The 14,621-nt window shown below is 52.7% G+C and overlaps 5 protein-coding genes across 5 annotated transcripts; 3 read left to right on the top strand and 2 right to left on the bottom strand.

Moving 5' to 3' along the window:
• Window positions 1-393: 393 nt before the first annotated feature.
• BDZ83DRAFT_633685 (fungal-specific transcription factor domain-containing protein) lies at window positions 394-3,368 on the top strand. Its single transcript, XM_060509050.1, has 4 exons — window positions 394-772; window positions 911-1,210; window positions 1,347-1,811; window positions 1,886-3,368. Exons 1-4 carry the CDS (start codon window positions 605-607, stop codon window positions 2,933-2,935), a joined length of 1,983 nt encoding a protein of 660 aa, XP_060360919.1. The 5' UTR covers window positions 394-604; the 3' UTR covers window positions 2,936-3,368.
• Window positions 3,369-3,411: 43 nt separating this feature from the next.
• BDZ83DRAFT_679201 (uncharacterized protein) lies at window positions 3,412-5,215 on the top strand. Its single transcript, XM_060511185.1, has 2 exons — window positions 3,412-3,701; window positions 3,796-5,215. The coding sequence occupies exons 1-2, from the start codon at window positions 3,642-3,644 to the stop codon at window positions 5,197-5,199; spliced, it is 1,464 nt and encodes a 487-aa protein (XP_060360918.1). The 5' UTR covers window positions 3,412-3,641; the 3' UTR covers window positions 5,200-5,215.
• Window positions 5,216-6,187: 972 nt separating this feature from the next.
• On the top strand, window positions 6,188-7,103 carry BDZ83DRAFT_707189 (short chain dehydrogenase; the record flags this gene model as incomplete). The annotated part of the gene is made up of 2 exons (XM_060511542.1): window positions 6,188-6,405; window positions 6,533-7,103. The coding sequence occupies 2 exons, from the start codon at window positions 6,188-6,190 to the stop codon at window positions 7,101-7,103; spliced, it is 789 nt and encodes a 262-aa protein (XP_060360917.1).
• A 478-nt stretch (window positions 7,104-7,581) lies between these two features.
• On the bottom strand, window positions 7,582-8,830 carry BDZ83DRAFT_733799 (uncharacterized protein; the record flags this gene model as incomplete). The annotated part of the gene is made up of 2 exons (XM_060512927.1): window positions 7,582-8,714; window positions 8,770-8,830. 2 exons carry the CDS (start codon window positions 8,828-8,830, stop codon window positions 7,582-7,584), a joined length of 1,194 nt encoding a protein of 397 aa, XP_060360916.1.
• A 3,224-nt stretch (window positions 8,831-12,054) lies between these two features.
• Window positions 12,055-14,363, bottom strand: BDZ83DRAFT_755718 (acyl-CoA N-acyltransferase; the record flags this gene model as incomplete). Its single annotated transcript, XM_060514655.1, has 2 exons — window positions 12,055-12,930; window positions 13,047-14,363. 2 exons carry the CDS (start codon window positions 14,361-14,363, stop codon window positions 12,055-12,057), a joined length of 2,193 nt encoding a protein of 730 aa, XP_060360915.1.
• Window positions 14,364-14,621: the final 258 nt, after the last annotated feature.

The following is a 14,621-nucleotide window of genomic DNA, read 5'->3' as shown; positions in this document are numbered from 1 at the left end:
GTGATAAAATTGTTGTCGCTTAGTACCGTTGCCCGATACGACCGGCGTGAACGTCAAATCCCATCACTCGTAACTATCGCAGGTAGTTTTTTTTCTTTTTTTTTCCCCAATCATGTACTACATATGCAAACACAAAAGAAGTAAATCCGACATGCGCCACCTGAAGAGCCTCAGCTGCTCATGGGTTAATTCTAAGAGCTTACGTGGTGGTGACGTTCTTAGTATACTCATACGAATCCATTTTGGCTTTGGCGTTGGGGAGGATCCACTCATCTGCCGGTTCGAGGCGGGGCCTCGGACCCCGAAAGATTTCCGGACCCGGGATGTCTCCCTCCCCACCCTCTAAAATCCGCCTTACGAGAACCCGGGAGCAAGAGAACGTCAAGCGAAAGTCCCAGATTTTTGCTTTATTTTTACGGATCTTTCGACCACGACATGCACCTTGTTTCCGAATCTTCTCTTTCGTAAGGTTTTGTGTGAAATCGTTCCGATTCGTACAGCTCTCCCATCCCAATCCAACACGCCTCCACGTCCCGTCCGTTACCGCGCCTAATACCCCTTCAATTCGGCGCCAAGGCCCCGCTGTCCACGGTGCCGAAAAGACATGGAAAACCCCGTGATGGTGGTAGCCGACAGCCAGCAACAAGGCAGCCATGAGGTGGCTGCCCGGGCCCTGAGTGACAGGCCCCTGAAGCGCGACCCTGCATGTGTAGAGTGCCGGCAACGGAAACTGAAATGCGACCGAAAGTACCCCTGCTCAGAATGCATCATCGTATGTGCTGTCTCTAGTAACCTCCTCCCCCTTTCTTTGTAGCTCTTATGGTTGTTACCTGCATCTCATTCGCACCATTATCCTCATTGCACATCCTCTACCGTTTCCCTCTCTCTACTAACATGATCTCTCACGCAGCACGGCCGCCATTGCCTTGCTCCGCCACCCTCGGGTCCACGCAAGCCGAGGAGGAAGAACCATCATGAGCTACGCGACAAACTCGCGAGCATCGAGTCCCTTTTAGAGGAATGCATGGGATCGAAGCCAATCGATCTTGCCAATGAAACGCCGCCCGTCCTGATCGACAAAGAATCTCCAACGGACAGCCGGAACCATGATGACCATAGACCTATGCTTCAGTCGCCAGGATGGCTTGTAAACACCAAAAACGGGATCGAATTTCGGGACAGCAAAACGGCGTCTGCGACTCGTGAGGATGTAAGTCAATGCCTTCCATCTTATGGCTCCATGACACTTGGTATTAAAAACCATTCTTTGCTCTGATCATTTTCTAGTGCATACCCACGACAGATCAAGGTTGAGTCATACTGACATACAGTCAACATGGATACAGAAACAGACCATACGTGCCCTTTTTGAGGTGGAAAGCGAGCAATCAACATGGCTTCCTGCTCTTGCCATCCTCAATCAGCACCATGACTCCATAGGCATTCCTCCCGCCTCGGGGCTCTCTTCTAATTGTGTCCCATCTTCACCCAACATCATAATCTTGTGGAGAGTGTTCTTGGACAGAGTCAACCCTGTCACCAAGATAATTCACGTACCGACGTTCCAAGCCAACATTGCAGATGCAGTATCCCACTTCCACGCCATCCCGCCCGTCACACAAGGGCTTTTATTCTCCATCTTCCTGGCAGCATCTGGTTCTCTTTCGCAAAAGGAGCACTGGGAAATGCTACACTGGTCCAAGAAGGATGCCTCGAGGGTTCTGTCTAAAGGCTTTAAGACTGCAATGGCACGATACAACTATCTGAGACGGTTCAACGAAGACACAGTAAGGAGCCTGATATTTTATTCAGTGAGTACCTCATATGAACAATGTCTCACTTCTTATTTTTTTCCAATTATTGCACGTGGCTGACCAAAACGTAGTTACACCAACGAACTTTGAGAGATCTAGTAGATCCATGGATTCTCAACGGTATCGTCGTGAATATAGCTCATCACCTTGGCCTCCACATCGACGGCACGCGCCTCCGCTTCAAACCTTTTCAAACAGAAATGAGACGACGTCTCTGGTGGCAGACCGTTCTGATAGAGGCAAAAACGAGTGCCGCCTCAAGCATCAGTGCCCGGATCCTACCATCCAGTCAGGACACGTGCATCCCGCTCAATGTCAACGACGAAGACCTCCATCCGTACATGAAGGAAGCACCTAGTGCCCGAAAAGGTCCTTCAGAGATGTCTTACTGTGTACATACATACGAAGCGGAATCACTCGCCATGGATATGCAGATCCCGTCCGTCGACGAGGTACTCTGGGGCCAGGCATCCTCAAGCCCGGCTTCGACGCATGCCGCCATGCGTCCGCCGGAACCCTTTGACTCACCCTTCGTCACCGCCATACAAGACGCCTTACAAAGGTTCGACCGGACGCTGGGGCCCCTCGAGCGCCGTCTGCTCTCCAATTCCGCCGCGAACCCGCTCCACGCAATGGCACTCTACGCCCGCACCTCACTCGCCGCCATTGTCGAAAAGGTCATCACGCCGCTAGACGCCGCGCCGGAATGGGGCACGGAGATGCACGGCCCGGACGACAAGTTCTTCAGCGTGGGGCTGATGGTGCTCGAAATTTTGCTTGAGCAACGGCGGCTCGCGGGCCATAAGTTCGCGTGGCTCGTCGACCTCGACTTCAAGATTCAAACGTTTTACTACCTGGGCGCGCAGCTTCAGAACCGGGTATCCGGATCCTTGGCGGACAGGACGTGGGCTGTCATTGAGAAGATGTATGCTTGCCGCGAGGACTTGTGGGAGCTCAAGGATGAGGAGAATATGACGCTGGCGAATCTCTTGATCGTGGCGTGGAGTCGCCGCGCGGAGAATTTTCTGGGCAATCGAGTTCTGCTGCTTGAGCCTCCTCTTGTGACGCGCCTGCGAGATGAAGTTATGATGATCAAGGCTGAGGCACTGAGCCTGTTCTGATGATGTAGGTAAGAACAGGCTGGATATTCGGGGCTAACATTGTCCTCACGGCTTATTTCGCCAGTTTTCGATGCAGATCTCCGGTGGGGTTGAAGTCTTGTGTGTAATGGAGAGCGTGTGGGATGGATCATGACTAAACTGTGCAAATACTTGTAACCTTGAAAAAGGTTTGTACCTCATCTCCTCGTTCCTCCACCGTGCCGCTATGCCGGATACGTGAACAAAGAGACGTCGTGGCTTGGGTGAGAAGTACGGCTAGTGGTGGCTACCTTATTCTAGAGCTTGATTTGGCGCTAATATGTTACACAATGACAATGAGCTTTCAGGGGTATGCTACGGCCTTACAATTCTGAGCCTTTTGACCTCTTTGAGGCGGCTCACCATCTGATATTATGGCAAACACATTAGTCCATACGTAATAAAAAAACCATCCATCAGATGTTAAGCCATACAAACTTAGCATGCAACGGCTGACTCGTCGATAATCACACTCTCTCAGACTACCCAGTAGCCATGTAAAAGACCGAGAGCGAGCCCAGAACGACACCTGGCCGCCAGCTGGCCACCAAGACACTTCATAAGACACAATGGTCAGGATACGAACTGGAGTTCATGACGCACTCGGTCGATTACTTTTCTATCCTTTACACCTCCTCCTTTTGGAAGTTTGGTAGAAACAAATCATCAGTGTTCGCTTTGCCGCGCAATGGTCAACAACGGGCGACCATCGAGATGTTGTTTCCCCTGCAGAAAAAGGAAGCTCCGGGTATGATATACCTCGATAACCCCCCCTGGATCAGCACGTAACTGTGTTCGGCACTTGTAGTTTCTGCGAGCTAATCGACGGGATAAATCTATAGTGCGATCTCGCGCCTGGAGGATGCGGGCAGTGTCGGAGAGCCAAACTGAACTGTCATGGGTACCGCGACTCTATCCAACTTCTCTTCCGTGACGAGACCAAAATCACGGCTTCCAAGGTCTCGGCCCGATTAACTGCTGCTGCTGCTGCTCGCTCTCACGTCTCGATACGGGATACTCCCAATCCCACATGGGAGGACATCTCCCGCGACACCTTTCTCTCCCTCTACGTCGTCGGGCTCAGCCACACCTTCGATACCCTCCCCGCTCTCCTGACAAACTCCCCGCCCAGCAGCCACTTACACATCAGCCTCGGCGCAGCTGGTCTTGCCTTCATGTCCTTCCACCTCAACCGGCACGATCTACTCCTCCTCGCCAGCAAGAAATACGTCGCTGCCATTCGGAGCATCAGATCGGCACTAAACACTAGCAACAACAGCGACTTGCAACATGGCAACAACAACGACGAAGTCATCCAGTCAGCACTCCTCCTTGACCTATACGAGAAGATTGCCAACCGCCATGAGCACCAATCTGCATCGTGGCTGAGCCACGCCCGGGGCGCTCTCCATATGGTCTGCGACCGCGCTAACACTGACTTCTCCAATCCGACCACCTGCCAACTCGCCAACAACGCCACCGTAGTCCTCATGAAGAGCTGCGGCATCGCTGGCGTCCCCGTACCGCCCTCGCTGCTGGCCCTGCGCGAGGACCTCAACAGCTACGTCCGCGACGCCAAGTGGAGCTTCACGGGTCTCGTCGTCGGCATCGTCAACCTTCGCGCCTACATGCAGGGCCTGGCTTCGGGCGCAGCCTGTCCGAACGTGGTGCTGCGCCGGGCCAAGATCTTGGACGAGCACATGGCTCTCGTGGAGAAGCGGCTTCAGCGCTCGTGGAAAGCTACGCGGACTTTCACGGTTGCGTATAACCCGCTCATCTTTGGGCGTTACTACGACGTCTATCCGAGTCACCATGCGACGCAGGTTACCAACGCTGTTCGGATGATGCGTTTGGAGTTGAACAGCATCATTCAAGATGTGGGCCACAACGAAGAGCCCACCATGGCGAGTCTGACCCGAGAGATTATCCAGGAACTCACTCGGCACTTGTGTGCGGCCGTGCCCCAGTTTTTGCTGTTGATTGGGGATGAAGCAACCAGCTTACCAGTATACACCCTACCACCGCTACAGAGGCTACACTGTTGTACAATGTTGACGCCACTGTACCTTTCCTTTTGTCTCACAGAAGATTCGTATATGAAGGAATGGATTTCGCAGATTCTTCTGTATATGGCGGAACACGGAGTCAAGTTGGCGAGTGACGTTTTCCAGGTGATATCGTCAGGTAGACTTGTAGATTATTGGGTTCTTTATGCCATAGTTGGTAGCTATGCCATTGCAGCTTGATGAAAATACAGCCAAGCTCGTTAATCATGACTTTAGTACTGTGACAGATGTTTGCGAGTGGACACTCTATCATTTGAAAGAAAATTGCGCTTGCTTTTGGTGACCACAGGTCCTTGAAGCTGGGAAGAAGAACGTAGTTTGTACATAGATTAACATTCTGTGTTTACACGCTGATCCACAACATGGAAACCTCGGGTGGTGCCAGGATCTCTTAGATCTGCCTCTTGTTCAGTCGCTTTGTGGCCCAACAGAACAAGAGATTAGCTGAAGTAAGGGCAATTCAGCGTTGCAGCATGCCAGCATTATCCACAATAACGGGAGCTCGGTGGAGGCCTATGTGTGAATTGTCCGAGATGGTCGGGCCGATTCGTAGACTGCCAAAGGCTCCGGCCGGCTGCTACCGCTGCATGACAGTGCCATCCATCCCGGGGGTTGCTGCAACAGATCTCATGATGACCTACAGGTTGGCAATCGCAGTAAACCCGAAAACGTAAACTTCAATCGTTCCCTTTAATTTCAGAAGCTCAGATGATATTCCGTCTAAGTAGAGTTTTAGAGTTTACAATAACGGAACGCTAGCCCTTTGGGGTTAGTATCACTAAGTGCTTATCCAGGACTTCGGGAGCACTTGCAGGGTTCATGTCTCGATTCAAACGTTGCTCGGCTTTTTTGGCACATGCCTGGCGATTGTCTATCTGGAGCGAACAAGACAAGTAGCTTGCCAAAAGCGGGCGAATTTGAGGGCGACATGAATAACTTCATCGGTGTTTTGTTGCATTTTTACTCCGACATTTTGAGCCAAAATGTATCTCGGGAAAACCTTTCTAAACTCGTCGGGTCAGAGTCAAGTCGCATAAGAAGTTTAGCATTTGCCGTTCCAAATGTGATGTTAGTGGTTGCTGCACACGTTTCTCGAAGCATACCACGTCGCCTTCTCAAGTTCTTACGCCGAAATCAAAGCAAGCCTCAAAACTCCAGAAGCGAAAAGATGCCTTTTTCATACAAGACAGCTCTCATCACTGGCGCCACATCCGGGATCGGCTATGCTTTGGCAGAGCGCCTGATCGCGAACGGCGTCTTTGTTATCGCGGTAGGTCGCCGCGCAGATCGCCTCGAGCAAATGCTGTCCAAGCACGGGAGCTCCAAGGTTGCCACCGAGGTCTACGATGTTTCTGATATCGATGTCATTGAATCATGGATCAAAGAGTAAGTGGGTCTGAGAGCCTTGGTCCGCTTCAACTCCTAAACCGATCTTCCCTGTCTCGTCAAGAAAGCAGTCTTCAAACACCCCACCTACTATGTTGTATATCGACTGATTATGCATATCGCCCAGAATGACAACCAAGTATCCCAAGATAGACTGCCTTATACTCAACGCAGGAGTTCAAAACACCTTTGACTTCACGCCCGCCCTCCTAGAAACAGCTAAAAACGAGCTAAACCTGAACTACCTCTCCCCGCTCATCGCAACCACGCACATCCTCCCCCACTTCGAGTCCCTTCCCAAGCCGACCGCCGTCATCCTGGTGACCTCGGGCCTGGCCATCGTGCCCATGCCCCGGTGCGCGAGCTACTGCGCCAGCAAAGCCGCACTCCGATCACTGACCTGGAGTCTGCGCGCCCAGCTCGCCGATCGCGGGCCTCGCGCCGAGAATACCCGCGTCATTGAGATCGTTCCGCCGGCTGTCAAGACGGAGCTTCATACGCGGCAGGCAGACCTAGTCGCGGCGGGACGTGCTGGCGTGGGCATGCCGCTGGAGCAGTTCATTGACGAGACATGGGAAGAGTTGGAGAAGGGCGAGGTGGATGATATTATTATTGGGCAGGCAAAGCATTATGCTCGTGGGGAGGAGGAGAGGAAGAAGGCTTTCAATGGATTGCTTGCGATGTTGAAGGGGAATTGAGTTGGGAGCTTTGAGTGACTATGACTTATCATCTGAGACAAAATTTATCTACATTTTCTATCGGCAAGTCTCGAATTACGCTAAGGATACTTTGAATCTAGAAGTAATTACTATGAGCTCACTTGAGTTGGGGATAACTATGGAAATAGTCTCTCATAGCAAGTCCCCCGAACCGGCAATCTATCAGTCATGAGTAAGGAGAAATTTTCTTTGAGACAATAGTGGTCTGTTGTTGATTTCTTTAGAGTTACACTTGCTATGATTTTTGACCTTAAACCCAAGTCAAAGCAAAACAGATCTGAGCTACATATCATTCATTAACCTTAGCCACCTCTCCATTCGCACCGTTTTGCTACCAAATCATCTTTCTGTCGCCAAAGCTCTGATAGGTTTCAGTCCCACATGATTCACGACTAATTCTCTCAAGTCCCGAAAGATTACCAGCCACTATCATCGGCGACCTTGTCACAGGATACGCTTAGATGGCAGGGGGACGAGCCTGCTGGTTGGTGGCAGGAGGAGGGGGAGGGGGTCTCTGGTTGGGGTCGACAGCCCGAGCGCCGTTGGGCTTGGGAGGAGGAGGGGTGTTGTCGTTGGCCGGGGGAGGAGGAGCCTGAGCCTGCTGGTTCGGGTTCACGGCCCTGGCGGCGTTGTTAGGCTTGGGAGGAGGAGCCTGTTGGTTCTCCGCGGGAGGAGGAGGAGGAGGCGCCTGCGCATTGGAGTTGACGGCTCTGGCGTTGTTCGGCTTAGGAGGAGGAGGGGTGTTGTTGTCCTTGGGGGGAGGAGGAGGAGCAGCCTGAGGGTTGACCGCTCTGCGGTTGTTGGGCTTGGGAGGAGGCTGCTCGTTGTTGGCCGGGGGAGGGGGAGGCTGCTGGTTGGGGTTGATTGCTCGCGCTCCGTTGGGCCTCGGGGGAGGAGGAGTGTTTTCGTTAGCGGGAGGAGGAGAAGGAGCCTGGGCCTGCTGGTTGGGGTTCACCGCCCGGCGGTTATTAGGCTTAGGAGGAGGAGGAGTGTTATCGCTGGCGGAAGGGGGAGGAGGCTGCTGGTTCGGGTTGATGGCTCTGGCACCGTTGGGCTTAGGAGGGGGAGGCGTGTTGTCCTTGGGAGGAGGGGGAGGAGCAACCTGAGGGTTCACAGCTCGGCGGTTGTTGGGCTTGGGAGGAGGAGGCTGGTTTTTGTTCGCCGGAGGAGGGGGAGGTTGCTGGTTGGGGGCCACGGCTCTGGCAAAGTTGCCGTTCCCAGCGTTGTTGCCGTTGTTCGCGGTGTTTGCGTTGTTGCCAGCCGCATTTCCGTTGGCACCCGCAGCTCCGTTGTTCACATTGTTCGCATTGCCGTTATTGGCATTGTTGGCGTTGCCGGCGTTGTTCCCAGCGTTCGCGCCGTTTCCGTTGTTTGCGTTGTTGGGGTTGGCATTATTAGGGTTGTTGTTGGTGTTGGTAGGACGAGGAGGAGGGGGCTGCTGGTTGTTGTTGCCGGCGTTGTTGTTATTGTTGTTGTTGCCAGCATTACCGGCGTTGCCAGTGTTACCTCCGGCTCCGGCTCCGGCTCCATTGCCGGCACCTCCGCCGTTACCACCTCCGATGGCACCAGCACCGCCCTGAGGAGCGGGAGCTGAAAGCAAGAGTGTCAGTCACTGATTTTGTAAGATGTCCATGAGAGTACTTACCAGTCAAGGCATTACCCGTGAGAAGGGCAATAGCGAGAACGGTGAGAGTGGTGTAACGCATTTTGACTAGGTATTGAAGACTAGATCAAGAAAGTCGAGTAATGACAGTATAGAGGTGAGAGAGAGAGTTGGGTATCGTCGAAAGAATCGAAGAAGTGAAGAATCGAGAGAAAATAGTGAATATGACTAAAGTTAGATGTGCACAGCACGGGAGAAGGTTGAAGAGTTAGAAAGGATGTTGAGGTAAAGTTAAGAAACTGTTGATGAGAATGATGAGAAAAAAAAGACTCGCTTTCCATCGAGGTCGAATCAGTCTTTATAGTCAGATTGATTCCCAAGACTTGTCACGATCGGCGAGCAATATGAAAACTTTCAGCTCCACCGATCCCATCATCCAGCTCGTCTCATGTTGCCATTCAGCTGACGTTTCCCCCAGGGCCGTGTTTGCCGATGTCTAGAACGCCGTGTCGAAGCATAGCCCGGCATGTCGAACACTTGACGGGCTGTGGGCATCACGACATCGCCAACCCAGCATCTTGCAACATCGGGAGTTTAGATGGCATGTCGTCGTCCACCAAACCTCAAACGAGCATTGACGTTGTCTGCAAAGGCGTGTGAGGGCCTGCGATGGGCCTCATGGGAGGATGAACCCAGCCCCCAATCGAACGATTACGAAGCTTGAATTAGGTAAAAGTCAACAGAAAGGAGACTAGCCCGACGTCTAACGAGAATAACAGATTCGGCAGAGCCCCAGAGGCCCCCCCCCCCCGGGAATGTGGCTCTGAGCCTCAATTCTCTATTGAGGCTTGGCTCCCTCTTGCCGTTGTGGTCCTGCCGGGAAGCCTTGTGGGGAGAGGAGCGGGAGCTTGTTTTCGGGGACCCATCCGGTTCGGAGAAAAGAGTAACAGTAGTGGGAAAAGACTTGAAAGGGGTTCAAACAAGGAGTCGCATCACGGAAAGCTGGGGGTTTCTGAGCTCTGACGTTGCCATGTAGATTCGCAATCCTCTTTGGGCCTTTGCGGTCCCCGCATTTTCGTGTTTCGACTGATGCTGTGACATGCCTACCGGGGGGGCAGGGGGGAGCCGCACCGATTGATTGCGCGGCCCGATCTACAACGTGATGTGGGAGACAACCCCGGCGTCGATGGCTAAATGCGGAAACTTCTGGGATTTTTAGAAGCTCATTTTTCTCCAGATCTCTCCAAGAGGTGGTGAGGCTGAAAAAACTTGTAACGTGAGCGCATTGAACGAGACTCGGTTCTTCAAACATTCTGGATATTGTTCGTCATCCAAGTTGGAAAATCATAGGTGGCTGGGCTGCACCGCCTCACCAATGGAAGGTCCGAAGTGTAAGGGGCATGAGAGCAACATATGATGTGCAGCAACAATAACACCGTTAATTATGATCATCGCGACTTACAAGAGCCTCCCGAGGCTACGTATGCCCATGAAAGCCGCTAGGTTCGGGCATGCCGAGCCGACGATGGTTGCCTCAGAAGGCGCAGATGTGTAAGGGGAACGATCGAGGAACACGTTCGATGGTCAAGTTTGTGAGAATACGGCATTTCGCTGCTCAGATGTAGTGCATGACGCGCCATATTAGCAAAATCCGTGCGAAGTGGCTCTGAGTGGCAATCAGTTTCTCGAATACAGCTTTCAAGTCCTGAAGGCAAAGGATGTTCAAGTTCCATATATATGCATTCATTTCGCCGTGATAGTTGATTGAGATGTTTGCGATGGCAAAGACAAGAGTGGAACAAAGGCCATCTAGAATTGGCCATATCCCGAGAAACAACATAAAGATTAAAAATCGTCGGCGAGCTAGTGAATAAGCCTGTCAAGCTTTAACGAGTGGGCATCCGAGCCTACTTGTGATGTTGGAAAACCTAACAATCAATAGAGCGGGGCCTGCCGTGTCACTTAAATTGCAGCTCGTCAAATGGTTCTATGCATACGTCAACTACCTTGCCAAGCCTTCGGTCGTAATATATAACCCGTAGTGGAGCAATACAGAAGGAAACAGGAATAGAGAGCCTACATTTCCCGCCTTCGATGTTCTGGATTTTGCCATGCAATTTGGCATGTAAGACAACCTCTGATAGAAACATCATGTTTCAATGAGGACTTTTGCGAATGAAGAATGGCTGTGATATGAACGATGGCGCAAGTGATCCTCTCCGGCTTCATTTGGCCCAAATGATCAATACAAACGGAATCGGGCCTTTGAGGAGGATCGTGCAATATGATATGCATATAATACTACTAGACGGTTCTAGCGCTTCATTCTAGACTCACGCTTGACAGAACATGGTGCTCTCAATCAGAGTGCTCGATTCTATTAGGGATTTCGGGCAAATCATCTATCAATAAGGCGACACCAGCTGGGCAGGTCGGTCTGAAAGGTCATCAAGGCAAATAGTGAGTGTCAAGAATGTTGGTCAGGTATTTAAGAGCAATCTAAGTCACTAAGAAGCCAAGAGGAATAATTTGAGACATGGGTTTAATGAAGTCGATAAGCTTACTTCATTGTGGCATCAGTTTGGCGGAATTTTGTGGAAGGCAGGTTTGCTTATCACGGTCAACTACTTTCTTTGAGATTTACCCAAATCAGATTGACTGATGAATTTCAAGTCCCTGAAAATGTGATATACCCCTAGTCTAAAAGGTAAACAAGTTTCACAAAAAATGACTGACTTTTTGCATATGAAAAACTACCAAATTTAATTGTGAATGATTTAATATTGAAAGGTCTTTATTGTCAAGATCCCCTTGAACGTACTTCCAGAGAGTTCTTGTTGCTTCTTGCTATGATCCTTCCTTTCTAACTATTGTAGTAGTTGTTATATATCCTATTTTGGATTAATTTCCTTTAAGCTCACTCATGATTCTCAATCACGAGCTGGAATTCACTTTTGATCCCAAATTAGAAGGGAATAAATACGCCGAACACAAAGAGGTAATTGGAAGTGAACTAACTTAGGAAAGGGTGGGAAATACTCAGGGGTAGCGATGGGTAATTTGAGTACCCTAGATACAAGTTACTTTTGTGAGATGAAGATGGCTACAGTTATCGGCATCGTCGGCAAGTCATCGCAAGTCCGTCCATAGAGTACAGAAGTGTAATGGCCGAAAAGGCTTGCGACTTTTTCAACTCAAGTTGAGCAATTAATTCCTTATCGGTCAGCAGGCAACGCTGTCAGTGGTTGCAATTACAGCACGCACAAACGCAGAATTACCCGGGCATTTAACGTCATGTCATTGATAAACCTCTTCGGTATAGCTGCTTCAGTCATCCTCCTCCTCGACATCCGGCTGTTTAATAGCATACCCCTCCACAAACCCCTCCGGATCACATATCCTCTCAAGACTAATTCCATTCGCAGCAACCCACTCCCACACAAACGCCTTATTAAGTTTCACCCTCGGGACATCAGGTCGCGGCCCAGTATCCGCGTCCTCCATCTCAACATCCTCATCCTCCTCATCGTCTTCTTCCACCGCCTCCTCATCCGTACCATCCTCCCCCGCTATCCTCTTCGCCTTCTTCTTCTTTGCCGGCGGCTTCCCAGGCCCCCGTCCAGCCTCCACAACAACACCCATCTCCCGTAACGTCGCAAGACAATCATCCAACGCGATCCACGTCGCCCGGCTGCAGTCCTCGAGGTCAACCAACAACGCCGGATCCGCGTCACCTGCTACTCGATCATTACTCGGACACCCCAACACCCACCTCGCAATCTCCCCGCCCCAAAACCGCTTATATCCCTTCCTCCCCAGTTCCGAAATAGGCTTCTCCGGCCCGCCCAGCACGCCCTCGCGCCGCGAGATCTCGTACGACACGCCCATGAGCAGTGCGCCGAGCCCCTTTTTCTGCCAGGGCGGGAAGACGAGGATGCAAGCTAGGTTGTTGTTGTCCCACGACATCTTTTCCTTGGAGAAGAAGCCGACAATGTGCGGACGTGGTGGTGCTGACGCGGGCGGTCGTGGTGACTGCGCTGTTGCCGTTGCTGTCGCTGTTGAGTCTTGTTGGGCGGAGGGGTTTGGCTTGGGGGCCGGGGGTGTGTAGACTAAGAGGAAGTAGTTGAAGCCGCGGACGTCGAAGAAGACGGACTTGTTGTCGAGGAAGAGTTTGGCGAATAGGGAGAGATTCTGGCAGAAGAGCTGGCGTTTGAATAGCGTTAGTCGAAAATGTGTGCCTCACTCGCAGAAAACGTAGATCCTCTGCTGCCCTCGCCATGAGAAGACTCAGAAAAAGGAAGTGAGAGGGTTGTACTCACCACATCCTGCTCGCCATCAACTTCCCACACACTCCACTCCCCTTCATCAGTAACATATTCCTCCGTATACTTTGGTGCAACATTCGTCTTCTTCCCCGTCGTCCGCGCAATCTCCTTGCGCACCAGTCTCCGACCCCGCGGGTGCCGGTAGACCTTCCGTCCCGGCACCACCCCGTTGCGCTCGCACATGCGAACGTGACCCCACCAAGCCACGAGCTCCTTGGAGTACTTGAAGCACATGGGACACACGTATAACCTGTCGAGCATGGGCGCGTCGCCGCCCTTTCGGTGCTGGTTCTTGGCGCCGCCGCCGCCGCCATTACTGTTGTTGTTCGCGCTGGCAGCGTCGTGTGCGAGGGGGTTCTTGCTCCCGCCGCCGCCCGTCTTTGCGCTCGCGGCCTCGCCGAGGACTTCTTTGCCGTAGTAGGATGGGTACCACGCCCGGAAGCAGATGTTGCCGAGCATCACCTTGTCGATGTTCCGGTCCGTCCGTGGAGCGGACTTGTCTGCTGTTCTCGGAGCTGGGGGTGGAGGAGGCGGGGCCGCCGCCGCAGCTGGTGCAGGCTTGGAGGGTATCGATGTCGAAGTCGGGCGTACAGGCACAGGGACGGCGGTGACGGTCGCGGGAATGGTGTGGTGGTAGGAGGGGCGTGTCGTCGTCGTCGTTGTTGTCGTCGTTGTCGATGAGATGGGCCGGAAGTGCTGCGTTATGGGCGGCTGGCTTGTGGGAGGACTCGGGCGGACGAGGCTGCCTCCGGTGCGGTTGCGGTGAGCTTGTGTCTGGGGTGCTTGGTAGGTGATCTTTGGTGCGACAAGCGTCACGGGCCTGACATTTTCTTTTGCGTCTTTGAACGCCATTTTGGGCGACGATGAGTCGTTTGCGTTTGCACTCTCGCGTCGCTGACGGGTTACGCGGGGTTCCTGTGGTGTGGGTGTTGCGGGTTGACCGGCCGCTCGTGGTATAGATGGCTGCTGCTGCTGCTGCTGTGGTGGATGTGATGCTGACGACGCAGACGTTGGCGGTACGGGTATCGGTATGGGCGTCTCGGAGATCTTGGATGGAGGGTACGGCTTGGAATTGGAAGGACGACGTCCGCTGGTACGCTTGTCTTCAGCGGCACCGGCGGCGGCAGCGGAGGGGTGCAAGGGTTGCGGGTGCGACGCGGTGGCGGAGGTCGGGATCGGAGGGGGCAGAATCGGAGTTTGACGCGTTGCGCGACGCGTCGTCGTCGGATCGGCGGTTGTTGCGCCGGCAGCGGCAGCGGGGATGGGAGGTTCGGGCTCGTCGTGGGGTCGCTTGCGCTTCGCCGGCGCCATGCTCGGGGGAGAGCGAGGCGAGGATCGTGTGTGGTGGACGATGATGTTACGCAGCGACTCACAAGGTATGCGGTGAGATTTCCGGAGCGCGCGAATGGAATCAATTAAACTTTGGGGCCTCGTGGGTGGGAGTGACCTTGCAGGGGTTGAGGGTCGAGAGACTTGCGAAAGAGAGAGATAGATTCAGATCGGTCGGTGAATTGGATGGGTCCTACGACCGTCGGACTAAGACAATTTCGTGCAAATCTTCAGTGCGGG

This window comes from Colletotrichum acutatum (assembly GCF_030867785.1).
Source record: "Colletotrichum acutatum strain CBS 112980 chromosome Unknown BDZ83scaffold_107, whole genome shotgun sequence".
NCBI lineage: Eukaryota > Fungi > Ascomycota > Sordariomycetes > Glomerellales > Glomerellaceae > Colletotrichum > Colletotrichum acutatum.
The sequence above is the reverse complement of the archived record's forward strand: the minus strand, read 5'-3'. Positions and strand labels throughout refer to the sequence as shown.